Source organism: Melopsittacus undulatus, unplaced genomic scaffold (genome assembly GCF_012275295.1).
Source record: "Melopsittacus undulatus isolate bMelUnd1 unplaced genomic scaffold, bMelUnd1.mat.Z mat_scaffold_654_arrow_ctg1, whole genome shotgun sequence".
Taxonomy (NCBI): Eukaryota; Metazoa; Chordata; class Aves; order Psittaciformes; family Psittaculidae; genus Melopsittacus; species Melopsittacus undulatus.
In genome coordinates this window covers 17,197-43,882 of record NW_022994494.1, presented here as the reverse complement: position 1 = coordinate 43,882, position 26,686 = coordinate 17,197, and the positions used below count along the sequence as shown (strand labels likewise).

General features: G+C 39.4%; 1 protein-coding gene across 1 annotated transcript in view; it reads right to left on the bottom strand.

The window, feature by feature from the left end:
- Positions 1-2,140: 2,140 nt before the first annotated feature.
- Positions 2,141-26,686, bottom strand: part of LOC117438821 (serine/threonine-protein phosphatase 6 regulatory ankyrin repeat subunit B-like) — a gene marked incomplete at its 5' end in the record, with an annotated part of 39,735 nt that continues 15,189 nt past the window's right edge. The window contains 14 exon segments of the mRNA XM_034074202.1: positions 2,141-2,501; positions 6,186-6,277; positions 7,371-7,452; positions 8,595-8,681; positions 9,553-9,698; positions 10,681-10,764; positions 11,973-12,060; positions 12,847-13,063; positions 14,087-14,175; positions 14,178-14,203; positions 15,209-15,233; positions 15,236-15,289; positions 23,230-23,431; positions 25,130-25,198. Of these exon segments, the coding sequence (XP_033930093.1) occupies positions 2,443-2,501; positions 6,186-6,277; positions 7,371-7,452; positions 8,595-8,681; positions 9,553-9,698; positions 10,681-10,764; positions 11,973-12,060; positions 12,847-13,063; positions 14,087-14,175; positions 14,178-14,203; positions 15,209-15,233; positions 15,236-15,289; positions 23,230-23,431; positions 25,130-25,198 (1,320 nt within the window).

Sequence of the window (26,686 nt, the reverse complement as noted above, 5' to 3'; positions counted from 1 at the left end):
AAACATTTCCATATTACAAAAATATAAAAATGGCACTCTAATATTCCTACATGACTATGAATAAAAATCACAAACTTTTCTTTTAAAATCATCCTACAGATACATAAAACCAAGTTTCTAACAGTACAAGGATAAACAATTCATTTCACATGTTTTGTTCTAACTCAATAATCTGGCAGTTGTGTACTGCATAAAAGTACCAAACACATTATGGTGCCCTTTTAGTAGCGATGAACAGAAATCCCCTGAGCTATTTCACAGCAATTTCAGGCAGTCCAGAGGTTGTAACTCAGTATTTATGAGAGAGACTTGGGACCCCATCCTGCTATGGATTCCACCTGCAGCTGTGGTTAAAACACAGGACGAAACGATCCTGCTAATACACCTGGGCAGATGGCTCTGCCTCCCCAAATATCCTTTGCTTGGTGCAGACACATAAGTTGTCCACATACTGTAAATTGCAGGATCCAGGGTTAAGTGCAACAATTACATATGATTACTCTAGTAAAAAGTCCACAGAAAGGCAAGGTGATTATTTACAAGAGTAGAATGATACCATGCTTAAATACCTGCCATAAATTACAAATGTATTTCTACATGTGATAAATTATATTACAGATTAATGTACTAGCATACCAAAAAAGGGATTCTGGTAACTCACATGAGATGTGGGAGGGGCCAATACTGAGTACTTCCAAATCTCTTGCTCATGACAGTTTTCCTCCTAAATATAGCATATTCAAAACATGACTTTCACAATGCCTTTAAGATGCTAACAAATTACCTATTTCTATGTTTTTGGGAATATTGCATACTTTGATCACTGTTAGTTTCAGAAAAGTTTTATCAGTTTAGATTTGGTTCCTAGAAGGATCAAAGTAATTCAGTAAGCACCTACACTTTTTATAATGTTGAATACAACATTAAGAGGCAGCACTTGTTGCACTATGCAACTACCAGGTATTGCATATATACAGAAATATTTTCAGTAACTCTGTATAATAGCAAGTAAAAATACTGATTTATTTTTGTTTTCCAAATGGCTGCTTAAAATAATACATCATCCTGTTTCTAAAGAGGACTGGTTTTCTCCTAATGAAGCAACTTCATGTAGGAGAGTGTAACTTTGTGTATTTTAGGGTGAGACTTACAACTAATCCTGCCAAGGAGCCTACCTACATCTCTGATTACAGTATGACTAAAAGGTTGATCCTGCTATTAGATGGGTGGCAGCCATTTCCCATTTGTTTGTTTTCAATGCCATCATTCCACATTAAGAAAGCAAATTTTAGGATGAAGACACCACTGAAAACTTTAAACAACTGATCTCTCCTCTTATTTTCAGTGCTTAGAGTAAGGTGGTTATTGCTATTCTGCAACTTTTAAAAGGAAAAATGTTGAGAAAAATCAGTCAGAAAAATGCTATTCTGTGCTATCTCTGAAGAGAAAACAGGGGTTTTCGGGTGCTCCATCATTGTGCTGCAGAAAATACAGAGTTGAGGGAAAAGAAATGTTCATGTTTAGAGACACTATTCCTTGTGATTTTTTGTTGTAAACTTCAGAAATTTGTTTACATTCAAGGAAACTATTCATTTTAGCAAGGCAAAATAAATCTCTTTCCTAATTAAAGAACTGGTATCTGCCATATTTAACAATTCAATGGAACATGGATAAAAATGGAAATTAAAATAAAAATTCCTTACTTTCAATTCACCCTGCCAAAAGCATGCACTGAGAACGCTCATCTCATCCTCCCAGCACATACATAGCTCTGCAGAAAGCCTGGGTGTAACACCTTGACTCCATGCTACGCACTATCCTTTCCCTTTTCCTATCACTGTACAGTGCTCTTTCAGTTGCCTTGCTTTTAAATGAGGGAACATGTTTTGCTTTCTGCTTTATACCAATATAGCCTGTGGACTTAATCTTTGCATTCCATACAAGAAGATGGGCACTCTCCCAAAGTGCATCAGCCCTTCGTTTTTCTACTCAGGCTATGAGTCTTGCCTAGATTCACATTTCATTTCACATCATGCCAAATAGTACGCACAAATGCTAACTAGGAGAACAAGCCATAGGTATTTTTTCTTGGGCATTTGTTTCACTTCAAATAAATATAAACACATTTACATTAAAAAGTATATGAACATATTCTTTAGTCTGGAAAGAAAACAACCCAAACTGTGGTCAACACATCATCAGTTACAAATGTCAACTTGAAACCTGCGTCATAAAATGTAAAATTCACTCAAGACTACTCATTACCTCAAAAATTTCTATTTTTATGGTTTAGAAAAAACTGGTTCATTATGTCACTCACATTTGAAGAAAAAATAAAAGTAGCAAAGTCTTCCATTTAATTACTGAAGCATTTTGGTCCTCTTGGTACAGCTGATTAGTTCGTGATAGCTTTTTGTTTAGTTTGGTTTTGTTTACAAAGTCTCATTCTTCCTTTTGTACATCTGTTGCAGGTGAGGGTCGTGGTCCATTTGACCTAGAAACTTTGGCAGAAGGAGTAAACATATTCACAAAGTTGACATTGCTTTAAAAGCTGGTGACAATAGGGTTTTTTAGCATGTATCTCCGATCCCTGCACGGTACACTGCCATGTTTTCTGGTGTTTGGTGGTTCAGCTTTTCATGTTATGCTTTCATTGCTTTACTTTTGCTCTGTTAATCCAAACACTGTTAAAAGTATTTTAAAATTTGATGCTGTTTACAGTAAAAATAAGTTATTTAAGTATAGAAAGGAAGGAAATAAATCCATTTAAGTTGGCAAGTCATTATCAACTTTTACAACACCTTTGCCTACACCTAATTCCTCACATCCTCAACCCCCCTTATGTTTTCTGGTATTAGATTTATGATTAATGGCTCAGGTGACAGAAACGTCTAATGACCCTAATTCTGTAGTGCAAATAAACTGTACATGTTTGTGCTGAATTGAAAAAAATATAAGGGCCAAGTGATTTTCATTTTATACCAGTGGGTTCCACTAATGCCTGTGGGGAAATAAGGTGAGACAAGTAGAATTTGGCCTTAAGAGTTAATTATATTTTTCTCATTGTGTGCTGCAACTAAGAACTGTGAAAAGTGCCTCTGTGTGTTTAAGTGCTTAATACAGGCAGAATGCAAAAGTTTCATTTCCTGTAGAAAAGTAATACAGGCAGTTTTAAGATTTACAACTTTACCTTGGTTTGTGTAAAATAAAAATTAATAACTCTAATTAACAGAGCCCCTGGAAGCAGGAAACAGACACACACAGAAAGGGGTGATACTCCAACCTATGAAAGCTACACTGGAAATACGTCTGTGTACTAAAGGTACAGCTAAAACGTGTAAGAACTTTTTACAAACAGCTCCCTGTTTATTTGTGCTGTCAAAAAGAAAAAAAGGCATTTTCACTTTTTCTACTTAAAATAAGAGGTAGAGGTTTTCCACAGGGCACTTAGGGGCCTAAAGAAAACACCAGGAATCTGAAAAGCTGCAGAACATTAATGGGAATATATTCCAGTAACCCCTCTAACTTCGTTATTTAAAGGCTTTGTTCTTATGAACACTAAAATCTTTCAATACCTACTTGTCAAGAGTAATAGTTAAGAATATGGCCTTGGGATTTAAGCTGTTTAAAAAGACAAAAATAAAGCTGAAATGAAACAATAATGAAAAAGAGAAAAGAAGTTTCTGAATACCAAAAAGTCAAAATGTTTCAGAATCTGAATCATTTTCATTGTACCCATCCTCTGTTCCTACGTTGTTACTTAAGGGCTTATTGTAAGAGTTTATGCTACCCACACTGGAGCCATCGCAGAGGTGTGTCCTGCCCAAATTGTCTTTTTTAAAACAAACGAAGTTGAAAGCCGTCATTGAACTGGAAGGAGAAAAAGGCATCATGGTTGCCAAAATGAGTGCCAGGCAGTCAGCCACGTCTTTGTTAGGAGCGCAAGCCAGGGCTGGCGTATGACCTGGGCACAAATGCAGACAAGGCAATGGTTAGTACGAAGGGTACTGAGAACGCACTGAGCATTCCTCATATACATCTCTAGGTGATGTCGTAAGCGGGAGATGTATGTTCAGTTACAATCATGCCAGGCAACAGGGGTATGTTACTTACTTTAAATTAGACATGCTGGAAAATACACACTTCATGGAGCATTCAAATCATTGTGACCACAACAAGCACTGTATTTTGAAAATCAGGCAGCAAACAGACTTCACAATATGAATAAAAGCACTTGCTAAACAACAGTTCTACAGCACAGACAGTATGATGAATACAGAACACGGGGAGTACAGCAACAGGGACAGAAACTGGCTTCAGTTTCTGTGCATATGAACAAGTCTCATTCTGAGAACAATGACTTTCATCAGAACATGAAAGATATTAGTTTTAAAAGTATTTTGAAGTAAAAAGCAAAGTATTTTAAAGACTAATCAGTCTTTAAAAGTTGAGTATCAGTTGAGTACTCAGAAAGCAGTTTATTTAGGAATTAGAAAAGAATTAGACTAGTACACATGGTACTTGTTAGCAGGTATGGCTACATGGATGTCACCCAAATTTACATTATATTGGAAGAATAACAACTGTATTCAGAAAGCACAGCACACAATTTAAATGCAAGTTAACAGTATACAGATGTCAGTAAACAAAGAACTGGGGAGCCAGTGAAGTTTGTCTTCACTACTGTTTAACTTGGCTCCTGCCCTACCACTGCCCCTCAAGCAGCTCTTCGTATATATAAACCTTGGAAACCAGTGTGCTGATTACACTTGCCATCTATACATTTTGCAGGCTGCTGTGTAGTACTCCAGCACTTTCCAACAAAGCCTGCTTTATGATAAGAGCAACAAAATTTTTTTCCAGATGGCTAAATCTTAGGTGCTGCAGCAACAGTAATTTGAGACAGTGACCACTACTGATATCCTACTGCCTCAAGTAAGCCAAGAACACCTGCAATGTAGGTGAGTTTGGTGGACTAACCTACACCAGACTCACCTACATTGTGTAGTTTCATAGCAAACTACCTGTATTTAAGCACTGACTATAGTGTATGCATATCCTAAGTGACGTTTCCTCTTCTACTGAGGTCTAAGCTTTAAAGTTGTACTGACACAAAGACTGTACTTAAATTTCTCTCTTTTAAACAGTATATGCAGTTGTTCCTACAAAAACTAAATATGTCTAAAATTTAAACTCAATTTCCATTCATTACATACGTGCAAATTAGCTGGATCTGTATGCACAATTTTAATGATAAAAGCTGTGGTTAGAAGCTGGTCTGGTTAATTTTTCTGTCCCTTGTCTCTAAAATGAGGTTATGGTCAGATGACTGTGGTGGATCTCATTCATGCAAGTGTACCTAGGTAGCATTTGATTAATAGTAAATACTCACCACTCAAGTTCTTTTCATCCATTGATCTCAAATTTCTTGCAATGATGGGTGAGTATTATTATTGTTATTTTATAGATATGGGAAGATGGAGGTACTGAATTGTTACATTAATGTCAAGTATTGTAAGAAAGACTAGCTTATTTCAGGAAGCCATTTTTGAAAACATTAATTTAGAAGCACAGCTCTCTATGGGCTTTATAATGTTTGGGGAAGGACTTCATTGAGATCTGAAACAAAATTATTGGCTTTATTAACTAATCATGTATTTTTTGAAGCAACAGTAATTTACTTGCATCTTGGATTAGGTCACACAATTGGTAAGCACAAGCTTTGATCTCAGAATGAACTAGGACACAATCAAACATATGGTGATGGTTTTCTTCCTACCCATTTAAACATGCGCTGATTGAATGCATAATCCTTAATTCTTCTGCAAGGCGTCAGAATTATCCGGTGCCACTTGCATGTTTAGGAAATTCAAGTTACCACTGCACTCAAGCATTAAAAAAGACTAGCTGTTGGCAGTACATGCAAAATGAATAGTAAAAGGGACCACTGTGATGTTTAGAATACATTTTCATATTAAAGAAAAAGAAATAGTATCTTTTATTTTATTTTTTTTAATAGGTACTCACACAGTTTTTAATAGGTACTCACACAGCTCATTGTCTGTTCTTGGAGGGGTAAAAGCATCAGTGATGTCTATCATCAGCTTTTAAGTCTATTGCTTCAGTCTGTTGTAAAGTTACCTGCTAGGTCTACTGAAGATTGCTGAAGTATATTATTTACTTACCATTTTCGTCTACTGCTAGGACACATGCCCCTTTGGCTAGCAATTTTTCCACCACCATCTTTAAGCCATTTCGTGCAGCAATATGGAGAGGTCTACAAAAAAACAACAAATTCACCTTCAATTAAAATAGATTTTCTAAAGATAGTTAGGTAATACTTAAAGACAGTGTTTTCCTTCTTTGGATCATTACAATCATTTGTAGATGTTAAATTATACTGCAGCCTTTAAAATAATCATCATGTTTCATACCTATAAAATATATGTGCAAGACAAATATAATTACCTTTACATACATAAAGATTGCTTTATATCTTTCCAGTCTAAAGGCTTTCTTTAAAAATAACTCTAATTTTTCCACTGTTTGCAGAACACAATTGAAATTTTAAAGGAAAATAATCTGACACTGAATAAATGCCTTTGTTCCATCCTTAAGTCTGGCTACTACAGATTGCTCAAAATCATTGTATTGCCTTTATATCCTTGCATTGTGAATCTCTTGTTAACACAGAGCCACTAGTTTGCTTCTTCCTGGGTGGACCCTGGGTGGACACCCAGTGCTTCTGTCTGGAGGCAGCTAATAGGAGAGGAAAACCAATTTTATATTGGAAGGGGGAAAAAAGGGCTAAGATAGAATGAATTCTTCTGCAAGCACTAGATGATCTGCCACCTAAACTTGTGGTTGAATCTTTTACAATGGAATTCCCCCATACTAGTCAAATAATTGCAGCTGGAGTAAGAATATTGTTGGGTTTTAACTCTGCTGATAATAGATGGTATGGAGGGCAGTTGTACATAAATATCACCTTAAAAAACCTCTGAAAATTAAATGTACCACCTTAAGTCTAAATGAATTATTTAGATCTAAGGTGAAGCTCAAAAAGTTAGGACATGCCAGATGTCTACTTGCATAGTCTGAGGATTAATAGACATTTTGATACAGTCTTCAAATAAATGACCCCGTCTAATTTTTCCACCAGCCCATGTATAGAAGTGGCATCAAAGGAAACAAAATTAAAAGTGAAAATACAATATAAATCTGGTCTTGTCAAGGACAAACACTAAAAAAAAAATAAATCAGAAATTGACGTTTTTGTTCAGTGAGAAAATCTGAGACATGAATTTGAAATGTGAAATTGGAATCTTGTTGTAAGTCAAGTGAACTTAGTAGGAGCAGGCTTTACTTACGTCTGCAATGCATTATTTTTTGCATTAATAAGGCTCTGTTCTTGTATCTTGTCAAGTATTAGCAAGGCACATTTTCATGACCCTGTAGTTGGAGGGGGGACGAAAATAGTGTTAATTTGCTGAAGAATGTAAAACTGTGACAAACAAAATGCTCCATATAAAAATGAAATTTAATAACTCAATTTGAAATACAAAGCATAGTACTCAACATATATGGATATGTAGTAGGTGAACTGGAGGAGCCCTAAAATACCATTTATGAAGTGCCACTGCAAGGATGCTTTAGCATATTTGGAAATTTAGACATTTACCTGTCTTTCAATTCTTCACTCCTTATATATGAATTCACCTCCTCAGCTTTCAGAGATTACTATTTCTCTTGAGAGCCATTCAATGGATTATTTATTATAACTACATTAGGACTATAATAACATAGAGATGGTTGAATCTCAGAAATGAATACTGTACTTTCTGGATCTTTAAAAGCCTTTCTGTGTTATTGATAAGCTACTACAAAATCCCTTCAAGTGTGAGAGCTCTGACAATGCAACTGTGGAAATAATACAGATCTGGGCCTTCTTTCTGATACTGTTTCAGCACAGCAGGTCACAGATGTAGAGCCTACAACTCTGGCATGTGAATAGCTGGCTGAAAGACATTGGGAATTCAGTGAGGCAGTATGCAGATTCAGTACCTGCAGAAACTGGAGTAACACTATTGCACTGGAGTTGAGTCTGTAGCTCAGAGCAAAAGAAAAGGCTCAGAAGGGGAATTCATCGGGCATTTTTCTTGCAAAAACAGCAATAACAATCGGAAGTAAGAGGAAGAAAGGGTGGGAAGAGACACCACCACCAGTCTTATCAGTGCCTCTGGTTTTACTGCTGTTCCATTAAGAGAAGATTTTGGGTTTCTTCCACAGAAATTGGAGAGTAACTGAAGCTATGCTATTTACAGTGAGATCATTGGGTAAAATCTGAAAGGGTTTTCCATTACTTCTTTAGTGTTATGTCCTTAGATTTCAGCTGTTGTAAAAGGCACCCATGTCTCTCAATTTACAAAACTTTAATGCAGGCTTGAGAAAAAACTTGGAACAATGTCCTCTTCCTCACCACAAGTTTAATCACCACGTTTCCATTGCAGGAAAAAATCTTAGGAGTATAAAAACACACACACACACTTACAGACAGACTGTGACAAGAATAGAAGCATACAGAGATCTTCAACTTACTTTACTGCTAGCCAAGTGCAAAGGCGTATTCGACTCCTTATCTTTTAATGTCAAGTCAGCCTTGGCAATGTTCACCAAAAAGTCTGAGGTATAGAAAAGAAATCAATGAACAAACCCAATGGGCAGACAAACTTGTAAAAATAGAGGGGAAAAAATTACTATTTCAGTATATGTGTGCATGCACGCTACTCAGTTAAGCCTGTATGTGATGTAAGCTTTATGAACATGCAATGGCAATAATGAATGAGAACAGACTAATCTTGTGCAGTTAATCAGCAAGCAAGGGCAGAGCTAACAGTTCATTCACTGTGCCCCAAACTGTCAAACGTATACAAAAACATGTACATTTTGAAGTTTATTTATGAACCTCCCCATCTGTGAATCAGCAAATTCTGCCTGAATCACCTCCTAAGAACAACTGTGGCTCCTGCTTTGAGAGGACTAAGTGGATATAAAGAATTCAGCAGTCTGTGCTGTTGAAGCTAAAGAAAAAGGAATTCTGTTAAGTCAATATGATCCTAATCTGTATGCCTGTAGTATATAGTCTAGTCTGGAAAAACCAGCTGCTGATAGCTGCCTTTTGAAACATAGGACTTCCCATAATGGAGCAGAGGAAAAGGTTACATAATCTTTTTCACACATGCAGTTTTACTGCTCCATAAAATCAAGGGAGTAAACAAGGGAATAGAATTACTGCTCCCCTCATGCTCCTTACAGTGTGCTTTTAGGAGGAAGTAAGACACAAGTTTTTGTCCTGTAAATGTTCACCAAGTCTGCTGAGAAACAATGGCTGAGGAGGAAAAGAAATTATTTACAGATGTAAAAGTAGCTTCTCAGAGACAGCCACATAATTTATTTTCCTTCCCTAGTTTTCATGGGGAAAAAATGATTACTTATTTGGGATGGTCACTGCAGTAGCATTCACCCTTTGAGACAAACGGAGGATGTACTTACCTACAGCACTTGTGTGACCGTTCTGAGCTGCCATCATGAGTGGTGTTTTTCCTGCATGATCCGCAGCATTCACTTGTGCGCTGTGACTCAGAAGGAGCTGGAGGCACTCCACGTGATTTGCGAAGGCTGCTGCATGAAGGGGTGTTCTGTGGGGAAAGTGACATGACCACAGCTGTTGCTAAGGAATGGCAATATTCCTGTTAGATTACCTGCCCATGAACCTGGAAGTGCAAGCCATTTTTTAACTTGTTTTCCTACAAAACTTGAAGTTATCACCAGGGGAAAGCTATAGAGTAGCAGCAGCTGAAGTAAATTAAATAATAGTTACAGTGTCTGTCCTGGTGCAGCATCAACTTTAAAAACAGGGAAGCAGGAGGTAGATATGACAGTGTGGAAAATCTCAGAACCTCATATTAGCAGCGTATTTATTTAACAGAGCATAGTGTGTGACACAAAAAGCGGTGTAATCCCGCAGTCTTATCCATCCAATTTTACTCTTTCAACAAGCCTAAGATGGGAAGAACCATTAGAAAAGAACAGATCCATACTAAAAAAAACCTAAAGTATTTGAAGTTATAATCAAAGATGCTGCACAACAACAGCATTAATATAAAAGGCAGAAGGAATGCAATCCATTTTGAAGGTTATCAGTTTCACAAGGCTGAGACACTAGAATTTGTTCACTGTCTCCCTGTAGCATTTTGAGTCTGAAGCATGACTAATAGAGAAGAAAGATAGTTGGTACACAGCCCAGCTCATAGTCATACATCAGGTTTTCTTATCAGAAGAGGTGAGATGGTCTTAGCCTTACAGGAGTAAGTGATCACTGTTACTGAAGGTCTTGAATTTGGTTTAATTAAACAATGAAACAGCCTGCAGTCATGGATGTTCTGCACAAACAAAATACTCTTTCTTCTGTATTCTTTTCATATGTACTATGAAACTGAGTACTTCCATAGTATTCCTGCTTCAAGTGAGCCACCATTTAACTTTGTTGCAGTGTATCTGCCCTCTGAAAGAGTCAGCACGGCAAGTCTTAGCTCAACCAAGATAGTTCAGAGGTTCAGAAAGAACTGCGAAAAATACTAGATGGATTTGTGAAATGCAGTTTGTTTAAGAAACTATTACCTTCCTTTGTCATCTTCACAATTGACAATGCTGGCATCGATGGCTCCGATGAGCAGTGATGCACAGTTTTCATGATCATTGATTCTGCCAAAAAAGTAATTTTCAGAAAGGTAAAATGTCTTCATCTTTACCCATTTTACAATATTAATTCCCTTTACTTCCATTAATATTTTTACTGGTTATCCTAACATACCTTTGCCTTCATGCTTTCAGTCACATTTCTGAATATTCAGATCTCTCCACTTAACCAAACTACACGTGCAACTATGGATTTCAATCTCTAAAAGCAAAGCTGATCCTGCAGTACACTATGGTAACTGAAAAGGTAATTGGAAGTGCTGCACAAACCTAGGATTAAAACCTTAGTATCTTAAAATCTTTTAGTTTATACGTCAAATACACCTGGATCTGGAAAGCACTCGATCAAGGCACTTTTCTTCAAAGCTGTCATTTGAAATTCGGTTTTCAAACACTATGTTTCAGCCACAAAGACCTTAGTTTTAAGTAGAATAAAAGCAGTGCTTTCTATATGCTTTTATGTTTTAATAAGTATAGGCATAACTCATGATAACCACCACTTTTTGTTGTTCATAAGTAATATGAGAACTTTGTATATAGAATTTGCCTCTAAAGCTGATTGGTCCCTTTGGCTAGGATCTGAGTAAGGAATACCAAACCTTTAAGACGTGAGATTATCTCAGAAGGAAAAAAGACCATGAGGAAAATCAGACTGGAAAACACTCAGCTGAGGATGTCTTGGCAAAAACATGGCCTGCACAAAACACAATTGTGGCGTGACATAGATGCTTCTTTCAAAGTCCTTCCTTCATTAAGGCTTTGTTTCTATTGCTAAAAAAGGATCACCTTGATTCTGACCAATATATTAACTTTCAGCTTCTGGCTTTCAAAGGAACCTCAAAAGCTCAATACATCCACAGACCAAAGCACTATAGCCTAGGTCATGGCCTGAGAAAGGAAGAGCTATAAAGTTCCACCCTGTGTGAAAAAAAGGCATAGGTGTGTAATTGTCAGCAAGGGAAAAGAAACTAGAAAGGGAGCAGAAATGCAGCTCTTTAATTGTAAGCTGATATTTTATCAAAAAGCCTAAATGTAAGACATTTATGCAAACATACTCTTTAGTCTGCCACTTTTGCAGCAGAAGCATTAGGACAATTAATGATCAGCCTTAAAATAACCTCAAAAAAAGCATGACTTTCTTCTCATACTGCTACTTCTTCCAGACATATCCTAAACCAACAGATCTGTGTTAGGTACTGGAGATTTCTACTTACACAGCACAGTGCAATGGGGAGAAGCTATTACCATAGAATGTGCGGAAAAATTTTTGTTCCAATAGTACCTCTATGCAGTTTTCATGACCTGTAAGAGATCAGACACAGGTAATTCACGTCATTCATATTAGGCTTATACAGATTAGAATTTAATATGTGAAGTTCCAAGTTGAACACAATGTGTATATAATAACAAATGTGATAAAATAATAAACAATAATAACAAATGTGATAAAATAATAAACAGATCCAAGCTACTATTAGCATTTATTGAGAAAAGAGGAAAGGGAAAAACAGTCTCTTTTTTAAGTGATGTTCTATAAATTGCTTTATGCATCTCCAAAGATGATCTTAACTGATTACATGGTTTAACATGGTTTAGTGGGACGTGTCCCTGCCCATGGCAGGGGGGTTGGAACCAGATGATCTTAAGGTCCTTTTCAACCCTAACTATTCTATGACTTTATGATACTGAGAAGCTTTGTCCTCATATTTAGCAACAAGATCAGATGATCCAGTTTAGAATAATCAGTTCAGAATAGCCATCTATTCATGTGGTTTCAATAAATAAGAAGGTGACTGCTTAAAGGAGCATTCCTGGACTCACAGAAATCAATTTCATCATTGACATCAGTAAAACCAGAACTTCCCCCTGGCCTCCTGTGACAGGGATTAGATGAGTTGCAAAGCCACTAGGAGGTAATGCTGTAATTTCCCTGGGTTCTGAGCTGAAGGGCAAACAGAGCAAATGCTAACTATGGAGAGCAAGTAGAGGAGAGATAATTTGCTTCTTCATTTCAAGCTTCTCAAAGTGTTAGGTTGCTTCCCTAAAACTGAGGCCACATTTGAACTAAGCCCACAGGGAGAATCTTACCGTTGTAACAAGCCCAGTGCAGTGGTGTATAACCTTGATTATCTTTCAAACTGCAGTCTTCCTCTGAAAGTGCTATCTGCAGTAATTCACTTAGCCAAGTGGCGTGACCCAGAGCTGCTGCAAAGTGCAGAGGTGTTCTGCCTCTGGCATCTTTACATAAAATAGATACTTCTTTCTCTAACAGCATCTGAACACACTCTTCATGCCCGGTCATAATCTGGTAACAGAGAAATGAGTAAAGAGGTTGACATAAAACAGATTCTTGGACAGGAAATATGGAATAGGATTGATGCCTGTGAACATGAGATGGCCTGGATGGGATTCAGAAAACAGAAATGAAAGCTCCTTTTCTCCCATGAGTACCTGTGATAACTGATATATTGAAATACACTTGGCACTGTCTTTCAAAGGCTTTCTGTGGAAGAGACTCCACTAAGTGAGGTACAAAACCAAAGAGGAGTTTAAGACTAAGGAAACAGCTGAAATAGGGGTGAAGTTCAGAAAACCTGAGTCTGACTTCTCAAATCATGTATGAATGTGAGGGAAGAACTGTGGAAAAAAGGGATCAACTATATCATCAGAAATAGGGAAAAGCTGCTTTTACAGCTGGCCAGCTACTATATCAATGACTCTCTGTATCATATGTAAGTTAACTACTTTGGTGTTCTGAGCATGTTAACGCATCACTATCAATACAGAACTTATGCCATAGCTTTTATTATGTGCTGGGACTACTCTAAGCAGAACTGCTCACATGCAGTCATCAGGAGTTCTGTGTAAGTATCGCCTCTTGCATCAACTTTACATTGGCTAAGAAGGTGACTCCCCAGCAAAGGTATGCCTCAAGTTTCACTGCCTCTATTTAAAAAACTTGAGCTTTACATTATTTACGCCACCTCCCTGAGAAAAATGGAATAACTGCTGGGCAGGTCTTTAAAGAGATTATTTTCGGAATTCATAGGTGCTTGGTTCTAAGAATAACAATTGCTATTGTAAGTACCTAGAGCCAAGAAAAAATGGTCTCATCAAGTAGTTCAGCTAATCACTTGAAGCAAACAAGAAAGAAAGTCAAAAGCAGAGCATTACTGAGAGTGGATCTGTCCTGCTTTTTACCTCATTGACTGTGTGTGGGTTATATTTCCAATCATTTACAGTATTTCCTACATGCATTATCTCTGTATTTATGAGTGAGTTGTACTCACAGTAAACAAATAAGTAAGAATTGTAAAAATTAAGTCACCCCTCGATGTAAAGCTGTGCATCCCAGGAGATCAGCTGCATCTACAGATGCTTCTTTTTCAAGTAATAAAGAAACAGCATCAATGTGCCATACGCCACTGCAAGCATCAGTGGGGTTCTAGAAAAAGACAAACCAGACCAGTCACAGTTATAAAATGACATGCTACTTCCTAATGCTAACTTACAGGAATAGAAGGATCAGGAAGTCCTGCATTTCTCTCCATTCCGAAGCACAATCCTGTTTCTTTCTCTCTATGTAACACCCAAGTGAAGACCTTTCTATGAAGTTATTAAGATGTTTAACAACCAACTACCATGACTGAAAATACAAACTCAATTGTAAGCCATTTACAGAGCACATTATTCAAACAATCTGTTGTCTTAATAACCTACAGTTACTGTCACCTCCATGAGCTTTACAATACCCAAGCGCTGTGAATGAATGTTCCTGCTAGCCACCAAGATGAAAACCACCCAAAGCATTTCTTGTGCAAGTGCTGCACGATTGCATGGGACATGAGGAAAACAGAATTTGGACTAACATATCTTCCATTTGTTTCTGAAAGAGATCTATTCTCCTTCTATATTTAGATAGACTAATACCATTTAAAACTATATGTACAGTCAGGTATGTTCCAGGCACCCCACGAGTTTTTCAAACTATTCAAGTCATATTTTCACTTCAAAAATATACGTTATTGTTGCTTTATAACTGGCATTTAATGAAAAAACAGAATTTTTTGTAGCAACATCTCAGATGCATGTGGTCACCTCGAATAAACAGTCTGTCCCACTGCACCAGCCTGATATACCAAGTAAAACCCTGGAACGGCAGTGTTTGATAAAGAGCAAGACTCTATAGAAACACTCTTAGGAGCTTGTTAGTTTCTATTGAATCTGTTCCCCAGCATCTATGAACAATTGTTTAACGTATGATGCAGAGCCTCAGATTTATGTACAATCCTCTTCAAATGGCTTAGGTCCAACTGAATATGTACGTTATAATCTCTGCCAGAATCTATAAGGATAAGTACAGGAAATAGGAGTATTCGATTTTTGGTGAGAAAATCCGAGATGCTGTTTTGAATCACAGAGCTGAAAAAAACCCCATCACAAATAAAACTTACTGTCCTTTGCGTCTGTCACACAGGGTTGTCTGCAACTTCCAACAACAACCTTAAACAGGGTGTATGGCCGTTAATGACTATAAAGGGAAAAAAAAAGGCATGTTCAATTAAAATGTGTTTAATTTCGGACATTTTTCCACTGGAATGTTTATGGATAAGAAATTTTCTTATAAACAAAATATTCCACAGTATAAGAAACTAATATTCACACAATTTTCATGTAACTTGTGCATGTGAAATGGGTGAGCTGTTATTTCCCTGACCTCAACAAGGATTAAGTCCCTTATACAAAAATCCCACATGAGTAAAGCGGAGATTGTGATTTTCCGTACTGAGAAGATTCTACTAACCAGACAGCATTTCAGAATCCCACAGACTGAGCAGGAAGACAAGGCCTTTTTGTGATCAGGTTTGGAACCACAGCAGGAAGTACCTGATCAAAGCTCTTGCTTCTTGTGTGCACTGTACAAGCAAGGTCTTCAGTGCTGCTAGGAAAACAGAAGCATCTGCACAGAATGACCAACCACACACATGTCATATTTGTAACAGCTCGTCACTCCAGAGACTAAAATTCCCTTTGGGTTTTTCCTCTCATTTAATGCCATTGGAAGCCACAGCTGCTTCTCAAAACTGGAACTTTCATTTTAAAATGTAAGCCACTGCTGTTTAAACAGCTCTGAGTTACTATGTTCTGCAGGGCCTGACACTGGAAGCCCATCTGTGGTGTCAGCTGGCTTAAGGCTTCAGCCTTTTATGGGATGAAGAGATCAGTATTTTCTTCTTTGAAAACCAGTAATACATGTACTCCGTAGCTATGGATCATGTTTTTATTACAGCAAGTCATGCATTCACACTGCCTACACCCTGTGGGCTGAGGCAGAACCCTTGGACACCACCTCTGTCACATCACATTTAAATAACTCATCCAAGAACAATCTTAGTTGCTCTAACCAGACAAATAAAAGGACTTTTTAAGCTATTTACCACTAAGTGATGCCATATACGTAACATGTAGGCAGCTCTGCAGGGCTGATGAGTCACTGGCTTAGGGGAGAAAAGAGATCTGTTCTTTCTCCCAGTGGGAGGAAGAGAAATCATGACTTGTTCACACCAATGTCTGACAAGGGGGTTGGTAAATTAACTTTAGAACAGACTCTCCAGAAACACTTAGGAGCTGACCCAGTGACTGCAAAGCATTACAGACCTTGCAGGGAACATTAGCTTTACCAGCAGAGCTACAACACTAACCCTAGGGGAACATCCACAATGGATTCCCCAAGCTACCCAGGGGAAAGACTGGTGGTAATAAAATTACACAGGGAACATATAATTTTGGCTAAGGAAATTCTCCATATGATGAGGTCAGAGGCAGTCTCTTCCCTCAGGGGGATAGGCAGAAAAAAGAACCTACTTCATTAGGTGATTTCTCTACTGAGGTTACAAATCCCCTCACTGAATGGAGCTCTGCAGATTCCTGTATCCAATCCACCACCTCAGGCCACCATAACTGCCATTGCGTTGTGTAATTAGAAGGAATGAAGGCAAACGTGTTGCAGGGGATGGGCACGCTTGCCACCTTGGCTCTTCCAGTGCACTGCATTGCACTGGTATTCACTTTTGTGTGTGCAAATGTACAAGGGGATTTATTCCATAGGAATGCCCTTTGAGGTATCAAAATATCCCAATTTACCTCTTGCACTGTGAATTAAAGCCACTGCAAGCAGCAGTGGCAGCACACAGTGTCTGGTTTGTGGTATCGACTCTTTGGTCCTAAGCACAATGTAGTGCTGTGAAACGGCGTAATAAACCCATCAGTTGCAAGTGGCTTATGGAGTAGTTGGTGATAGGAGCTTTTGTTGGGGGTCGAGCATGGGCGCTTTAACAGGCCTACAGCAAGCTGTGAGAAAGTGAACCTCTGACCCCAGGCTAAAAGAAGAAAGCGTCAAGGTCAGCAAAACAGGAACGCAATAACAAGATGCCAGAAGCATGATGTAACGCTAAGCTGAAGCGAAGGTGTGAAACCAATCAGGAGAGGCAAAGTGGAGCGTGTACCTCTCGTGGGCAAAGTGAAGCAGCCAATCAAGTAATGCGGATTGCGTGTAAGACAGTATATTAAGAGCAGCCTTGTAATCAATAAACGGAGCATTTTGTGAACCTACATCGTATCGGTTGTTTTCTTCTCCCCTCCACCTGGCCGCGGCATTCTGGTGACCCCGACGTGATACCAGGAGAGAGAGAGACCGCGGACGAGAGAAGGTGGAGATCCCGGCTTGCCCGAGAGAGGCAGGAAAAGAGCTCAATTACGTGGCCACGGCTGACCGGTGAGTCAGGCAGACTGCGGTCTGGTTCGGGATGGGTTTCGCTGTATCAGCGATAGAAAAAGGCTACGATAGAAGGATTGCTATGCGTAGCGAAGAAAACAGGGTACTCAATACCCCGACGGGAACTTGTGGACTTTTTATTTTGGTGCCGACGAAGGGGGTTGTTAGAAAATACGGGACAGTTATTCTCCAAAGATCAATGGCGTAAGATAGGGGAAGAACTGTGGGAGTCGGTGAAGCTTTTAATCTCGAGACTTGGGAGAAAATTACTAAGGAAGAAGCCCTGATTTATGGATGTTTTCAGTCCTTCTTAAGGTGAAGGGAGCAACCGTTAAAGAGACAGACCTAAAGTTAATGTTGAAATGGTCGAAGACACATTACCCAGAGATTTATGAGTCTACCGGATTTGAGATATCCTTGTGGAATGGGGCAAGAGTTAAGCTGTGGAATGCAGCCACGAAAGGCAATGAAGCTGTGAAAGGAGTTAAGCTGTGGAATGCAGCCACGAAAGGCAATGAAGCTGTGAAAGGAGTTAAGCTGTGGAATGCAGCCACGAAAGGCAATGATGCTGTGAAAAGTTTGTTAGTCATTTGGAGAACTGTTTTAGAGATGTTAAAGTCAAAAAAATTAGATCATGGAGACCAGTGTGCCCCCCCTCCCCCCACAAACCTCCGCTGGTTGCTGCCATGGCTGTGAAGACTGAAGATGAGGATGAAGATGATCCTTTCGACTCAGGCCCTATTGACCCCGAGAAGGAGCCTGTGCACGTTCATCAGTTTGCTGTTGCTGATCCTGAGATCCTGACGCCTGATAATGCCGATGCTGACCTGGATGGTGCTTTTGACCTGGAGCCTATTCATCCGGAAAAGAAGCCTGATTTATATCCCCCATATCCTCATGATAAATGGGTAGCTGTAAAGGGAGAAGTGAGATGGGTGGGGGATGTGGATGTATTGCACGGTTTCCCGTGGTGTGTGTGCTTCCCACCTGAGATGGGAAGGTCTCTTGTATGCTCTTATCAGGGGTATCGGGCAGAATGTGTCAGACCGTGGAGTTGGGACCCCATATACAACTCCTTTGATACGGTCTCTCTGTGATACTCATGTACTTGAAGTTGGTAAACATAAGTATGTCCATGTTTCTATCTACCCTTGGAGACCTTTATAGATATTGCTGGCAACTTCTTCCAACATAGGCTGGCCACCTGTGTTGGAATGAGTGTTCATTTTGGTCAGTAAAAAAGCCCAAGCCTCATGCGATGTGAGGGAGGCAGAGCCTCTGCGGGGACGCCTGCTAAGGTTGAGCCTGCCACCTCGCACTGCAATGATGCTTCTCTCGGAGCTGGTTTCCTGATAGTCTTTACAGGGTCCTTGTGCCACGTCCTGTATGTGGGACTGTGCAGTGGGAACAATGATTGTCTGGATTTTGTGTTTCAAATACTGTAGTTGTGTGCAGTGTGCTTGTGGGATCCCACATATGTGCATATATGTGTGTGTCTGTGTCTGTGTGTGTGTGATGAGGGCAGACAGTGTTCTGTATATTTTTTGTTGTCAGGTTCATGTAAAAGTTTTAACAGGTAGCAGTTTAACCTTTCGGGCGAGAAAAGGTTAATGCAAAAGTGCAGGTTGCCGATAGGCCGGTGATTTTAGCTGTGCAAAGCAGGTGTGAGGCGACTTTAAAAAAAAAACAAAAAAAAAAAAAAACCAAAAAAAAAACCCCAAAAACAGAAAACAAACAAAAAAAAAGATGGAAAAAAAAAGAAAAAAAAATAGAAAAAAAAGAAAAAAATAGAAAAAAATTAAAAAAAATAGAAAAAAATAGAAAAAAAATAAATAGAAAAAAAGGGTAATGATAACACATTCTAGCTGTTATTAATGACTGTAGTTTTGATGTATATTGCTTAAAGCTTGTTTTCCAGACAATATGCATGTGTAATCAAAAAAAAAAAAAAAAAATCACTTGAGGGCAACTGAAAATTAACACCTTGAATATGCATGCTTGTAAAGTAGCTATTATTAGAGGTTGTGATTTTGCATATAAACCACCTGTATTTACTAGCCAGTTGCTAATAAGAAACTATACCTTGTATTGTATGGAATTGTCACTTGTGAAAGAGATGTTAGAGCATGTAGATTTGCAGTAGCTGCTAGAAAATGCTAAGGTAAAAGCTAGAAAGATTCTAAGATTATGATAGTGTTATAAAGCAGATAATGGAACAAATTAAGAGGGTGGGAGAACTCCACTGGTAAGAAATTTCTTTGGTTAGTCACTCGCTGCCATCAGCAATCTTCAACATGCTGATGCGCTCTTGTGATAGTTACTCTGCTAATGTAAATCTGTGTGTGCTTTGCTGTAGTAGTGACTTGTTACTGGGTAAAGCAGGTGAAACTCTGCATTGACAACAAGGTGCAAGGACTGAGATTGACCAAATGCCTGCTGCCACAGTTAAGGGCAAGACTGGGTTGGCCTCTGTGTCTGCAACCAAGAAGAACCTTTAGCTCTGCTGCTGGCTGCAACCAGCAGGTGTAGAGCAGTGGAGACACATGCCATGCCAGACCTCGATGTGAGGGATGGCCTCCACTGTTATCAGAGAGCCATCCAGGAGAAAAGGGTAGGCCCAGCTGTGTACAACTATCAACAGGACCATACTGACTGCCAGCGAAAAGTATAAAGCCACAGAACAACATAAAGAAACAGCAGTGGTAGAAATCTTTGTAAAATCTTTGTAATATCTGTTCTATTATGTGTGACCATGGGTAATGGACAATTATACTGAGCACATCTGTTAAATCCCAATTATTCCATCCTGTTACATGGTGTGTAGGATTCACTGGTATGCCACATGTTATAAAGGTTCAAAGTGACTTCAAATCAGACCAGTCTTACTGAAATAATGCTACCTAGAGTAGTGGGTTGTAATGTTACACAAGTCCAGCAGTGATAGAGCAGACATACGAAATTGTAAAAAAACTTTAGTAAAACTAAAAAGGGGGAGATGTGGAGACAGTGTTCTCACAGGAGAATGGATATTTGGTACATGAGGTCTGAATAACTCTGAGGGATACAGCAAGGCCGTGAGAGGCCCGAGGAAGCCTAAGCAAGCAAGATAAGAAGAAGCTGTAATTCACTGAGTTATGAGAACTGTGGACTGTTGGCAAGTGTTCGAGGTCAAGTTCTCACACCTGTGCTTAACCAATTATATGTTAGTCACTAAGGGTCTTCAAGACAAGTATCCAATCATGATATGCCAATTGCTGTAGGTGTGTGTAAGCAATAGTATATAAGGAGTTAAAGCTTTGCAATTAATGGCTTTTTGTCTGCTCAGGAAAAAAAAAAAAAAAAAAAAAAAAAAGGGGGGAGTGTAACTCCTTGACTGTTAACACTGTACAGTTTACTTCTGCAGCTGCTTCACATCCCCTTTGCATTAGGAATGCTTCTGGGCATGTGTTTGTATGACTCTTTCTGATCATTCTGAATCTATTCACAAGAAATTGTTTGAACTTAAAGAAAATACTGTAGAAGACAAATCCTATAGACTCTTGGTTAAAATCGTTAGGAATAAGTAGTTGGTTAAGGAGTTTAATCATGATGTTTAGCGGACCAATAATGATTATGTTGTTTAATTTTGTTTTTTGGACCTTGCTTGTTACAATGTATTATGCAACGCATGCAGCAGGATGACTAACGCTTTATTTGAAAAAAAGAGGGGAGATGTTGGGGGGTCGAGCATGGGCGCTTTAACAGGCCTACAGCAAGCTGTGAGAAAGTGAACCTCTGACCCAGGCTAAAAGAAGAAGCGTCAAGGTCAGCAAAACAGGAACGCAATAACAAGATGCCAGAAGCATGATGTAACGCTAAGCTGAAGCGAAGGGTGTGAAACCAATCAGGAGAGGCAAAGTGGAGCGTGTACCTCTCGTGGGCAAAGTGAAGCAGCCAATCAAGTAATGCGTGATTGCGTGTAAGACAGTATATTAAGAGCAGCCTTGTAATCAATAAACGGAGCATTTTGTGAACCTACATCGTATCGGTGTTTTCCTCCCCTCCACCTGGCCGCGGCAAGCTTTACTCCTGAGTTAATTTCCACAGAACTCTGCATAGCTCTTGAATGTAAGCTTCTAAACTTACATCTTAATGGGTATTAACCCAAAGTGCACTTATCTCACATTTGAAGGCCTCCAAATTAATAACAGTGATAAATTTCCTTTGCTAAGAGTTCATTCAACCTGCCTGGTGCAGTGTTTTTCCTTCTGCTTAAGGCACATGGTCCCTTGTCAGTCTGTCATTCCCATGAGCAGAACTTCCTTGCCTTTTTTTTTATTACCCACCTAACTTGATTTGCTTCACTGCACATTTCAAGAACATTTTCCTTCTGTCCCTGTGTTGCTTTTAATCCAAGGAGAAAAATTACCACAGACAGGAAAACTCTAGGGTGCATCTTCCTACAGCTGTTACATAGAAGGCACTCATAGCACAGTGATGCAGGCAATTAAAAAATAAGGCAGGAAAAAACAACCCACATTCGTAATTTGCATAAAGGTAAGAAATCTGCATATTAAAATAACACCTTCTCTTGAACAAATCTACTGAATCTTATTCAAAAGATTTATTCAACAAAGTTATATTTTAAGTCAGAGCTGCTAAAAAACCTAGCAGCAACAAAGAACTTTGGTGCCATTTGCTTTTCTCAGTGTTGCAGAACTCTCGACAACTCAGCTGTGACAAGACCACCTATGTCACTGTAACCAAATGTCTGAACAATTCAGAAACACTGCTATAGTGACAATGTACCAGACAAAGCCACACTTTGTTCATCATCATGACCCATCCCTGGCAGTGTTCAAGGCCAGGTGAGATGGAGCTTCGAGCAACCTGGTCTAGTGGAAGGTGCCCCTGCGTGTGGCAGGGGGTTGGTGACTGGATGGGCTTTAAGGTCCCGTTAACCCAAACCCTTCTGTGATGCTATGATTCTGTGTACATGCATTTCAATGCAAACAAGACTAAAAGATAAACAGAAAGACAATGAAGCCTGTCTTAACTAACAAATTAATTGCCCTGAAAATGTTATCCAATGAAGTATTAATGTTACTTCCCACTAGAGGTCACTGCTATGCTGCACCGAGCCCCTCGATGAACAGCCAGAGAAGCAAGGTTCCCTTTGGCACCTTTGTATTTACCTGTCGGGTACCTATTAAATAATAACCTTTAAATAAATGCAAATTCCACATTCTCCAAGTTAATCAGGCACGTTGCATTATTAACACTCAACACATGAGGAGTGGAGCAGACTCCCAGCAAGAGCAAGCTCACAGGCTAGCTCAGAGGAGGATAATGTCTGAAAGGGAGTGTATTTCTGTTATGTTGCCTCTGCAAAAGGGTGAAAGCTTTGGAGAGCAGGATAATTTTATCAGCAGTCAGAGCCCAGCTGTACTTTCAACCTTTCTTCCCCAGGAGAAGCAGTGAGACAAGTGTTCTCTCTTCCCTTGGTTTTGTGGCCAAGGAACAATTAAAAGAAGGTGTCACAGGAGAAACATCACACATCTTAAAGGAGTAGGTGGTAACAGAGGGGTGAAGTAAGGTAGAGTCATGCACGTACGGGCAGAGCAGTAGTGGTATGGAAAAATACAGGATGCTGTGTGAGGGGGCACTGAACCTCAGGGACATGCATATTTACATCAGTAACATAAGATCATACTCACCTGAGGCGTGGAGAGGGGTCCTTTTGGTGACATTGTCTTTTACGATGACAGAAGCACCCTGGCTGATGAGAGCTTCCACACACTCTGCATGTCCCCTAAAGGCAGCCAGGTCCAAAGCGGTGCGTCCCTTCTCGTCCTTGATATCCAGATCTACTAGAGACTGGAGAAGTACCTCCAAAGCTTGATGATGACCATTATAAGCCTAGAAATATGAAATTTTTCACATAAAGAACACAACTCTTGTATTTCAAGGACTTTCATGTAAAATGAGAATAAAAATCCGTCATTGTCACAGGCTCACTGAACACAGCATCTCAATTCCTTACGACTCTCTCTTTTACAGCCAAGAAACTAAGCAATTCCTTATGTTTAGGGAGAGAAATGGCTCTAACCTTCTAATACAACCAACATGAGGAATTTCAGGCAATAATTTGCCAGCGGGGGACAGGTGAATCAACAGTTCATTTTCCACATTCTACAGTGTCTTTCAGGCAAATGCTTGCTTTAAAAGTCGATTCCTAGAGTGATGCTGGGCAGAGGTTGCATGGATCATCACCTAACTGTGTGCTAACTTCAACATAGCATAGCTGCTGGTCTCCAACTGAACAAAAAGCAATTCCCAATCCAGATTTTTGGGCAAACACAAACTTGACCTGCTGTTTATAGCTGATGCTTCATGGACTACTTCTGTCAGTAGGATCATTTGGTAGAACAGCTACAGTGGACAAGCAGATGCACTTCCAGACCTACAGCCTCATTTGGGCCAACAGCATGAACACACGTGACATCGTAGAAACTCAGTGGATAGCCCCAGAAACTAGAAATGCTTCACTCAGCTTTGTAGGGGACTGCCCTCCCTTCATTACTGAGAGACTCAGAGAAAACTTCCTCTTTCATTTATACATGAATGCATCATTAGTATTACCAGAGTTATATAAAGAAATATTATATAAATTCTATAAGGATTATATAAAATTATATAAATAAAGAAATTAATGAAACAGAGAGAGAAACGCAACCATGGAGAACCACAGAGACACTGAATTTCAAGGGTAAGTAGTGGTGGCATTTGCTGTGTGTGATTTAGCTTGCTGCTATTGACCATTGCCAGAAGTTCAAAAGAACAGGACAGCGCAGGGAGCAAACAGTTGTTTCCCTATCAGACCAAGACAGCTGCTTAAGGAAAGCAAAGGCAAAAGCAGGAGAAAAGCCAAAGGAGACCAGGGCACAGGAAACCCATGTCTCTGTAAATACTCTGACACAGTTGTCAGCTCTTCTTCAGTACAATTGTCCTCAGTAAACAACCTGCAACAACCTGGTCTTTGACACAATGTGAGGTATCTATCTCGAAGGTGCAATGTAGACTGTACAGCCCTTCCTCCCCTTGAAAGGACAATAAAATGGACTTTTTCTTCCTGCTTGTTTGCCTTGTGCAGTCATTTGCTCAGCCATCACCATGATCACGCACCGTCACCTGTTGCACACTCCCAGGGCACTGCTGGGGGTTTAAAGCATGCTTCCCCCTGTACCTGGCTGTGTACCAGGCAGTGTTTTGTACTCTGCACATCGCCAGAACATCAGACCCATGAGCAGAACCACAGGCTCAGGCCCCAACATTATAAACTAGTTACAAATAAAAGTTGTACCTCCCATTCAATTTCACTTCAGTGTCTGTGTCTTCTTTTTACCCAGGTATTGCAATCAGTAAGAACCAAACCAAAAGCTTCAACTGCCGAAACATAATTAACGATCCAGCCCACAACCTGTGTTTGTTACATCTAAACCTACAACCTTTCCAGGCTTCAAAGCAAGTCTGTGATTAAACTTGCTTCAAAGACAGAGATTAAGGAATTCTTTTAGCAGATACTGATCAAAAACTTTACCCAAGTCCCATACTTACAGCTAAATGCAAAGGACTTTTTGTAGCTGCAGAATCGGATTCCTCAAACATGTTGGTTTTCTCCAGAAGCTGGGGGAAAAAGAAGAATGACAGTCTTAAAACATCTTCACACGCGGCAGGATGAGTCCTTTTGGCTATAAACCAGCAGACAAAGGTACATTTTTGTCTGCAGATTGTCTGCACTGAGTACTGACGGACTGTGAGGAATAATACTTCACTACCTTTGCTGTGAGGTGTTTTTCAAGTTGTTCCCCACAGAGTAAAGTATAAAACTGGTCATTTACATCCTTACCCATATTCATTAGTCTTCCTGAAATCACTGAGCCTGCTGGGGGGAGAAAGGAACCCTCAGAAGGCCTGATGAGTAGAGGAGGATCCTCAGTAAGCTTACATTGGGAACACGCAGTTTCATGGTTACACAGGTAGTGCAGATGCAAGCCATGTTTGAGACAGTGTTTAGGATAATTCTGATGCACAATTAGCATTAGGGAATAATTACAACTGTGCTGTGAGTCATTCACAGTCATGTGAACTCTTACAAGTATCTATAACATGCATCGCACTTTCATGTGTTCCTCTTAATTTCAGGGGTCCCAAGTATTTTAAGGCTTAAAAATCATGTTAAGCCTTGAATTTCTGTCCGTAAGAAGGAGGGAACTATGGATCAGTACCACTGCACAACAGCACATGAACCCTGACAACTTACCCAATTGAGGCTGCAAAGGAAATCACGCACAGTAGTGGCAATTCAACATTTGCTGAGCAGCACTGCTCAGGTGCATGGCCTTTTACTTACTAACTACTCAGAGAGTTTGTCTCCAAACACCTTTGTGACTGGAAATGAGCATTTCACAGAAAACTAGGAATAGGAGACTGCAAAAAGGAAAGCAAAGCTTGACAGGTAACTACAACTGCATTGCCATGTTTCGAAGGTTGCAAGTCAATTTTTCACACAAGCTTTGATTTTTTGGTTTGGATTTGTTTGACAGAGCAAGGAATTCATGGAAAGACTGAAGCAGAGGAAGGGAAGTTTTTGTGACAAGCTGGACACTTCTAGGGTACGACAACATGGAAGACTCTCCAAAGAGACCAGTGAAAGTCTATGGTAGGTTTCCCTATGCTGCAAGATGATGGCATATCCTAATCTCTGATGTATGCCTGAACTTTTGGTGTAACAAATTAAGTCTTTAATAGACCTGTATCATGGATTAATTTATTAAGAAAATCAAACTGGAATACAAGCTACCATTAATACTGCATAAAGTGTAAGAAATAAGGACTCTAATGCAAATCCTATGGAAAAACTTGAAAACAAAGCAGTAATTTCACTTGTTTGTGTATTTTGTGCCTTGTAAAATGTCAGGACTGGGAAAGAAATGCGTGCTGATGCAAATAGCACTCATAAGCAAGTGGGTGTGTGCATTAAAAGGTAATATGAATTTTAACACTCCCTGCAGCTAAAGGGAAAAAAAAGCCAAAACAACACCAAGAAACCAAGACCCACACTGTTTTTTCCAGTAGGTTTGGGGCAGAGTTAGGAAACACATTTGGTCTTAC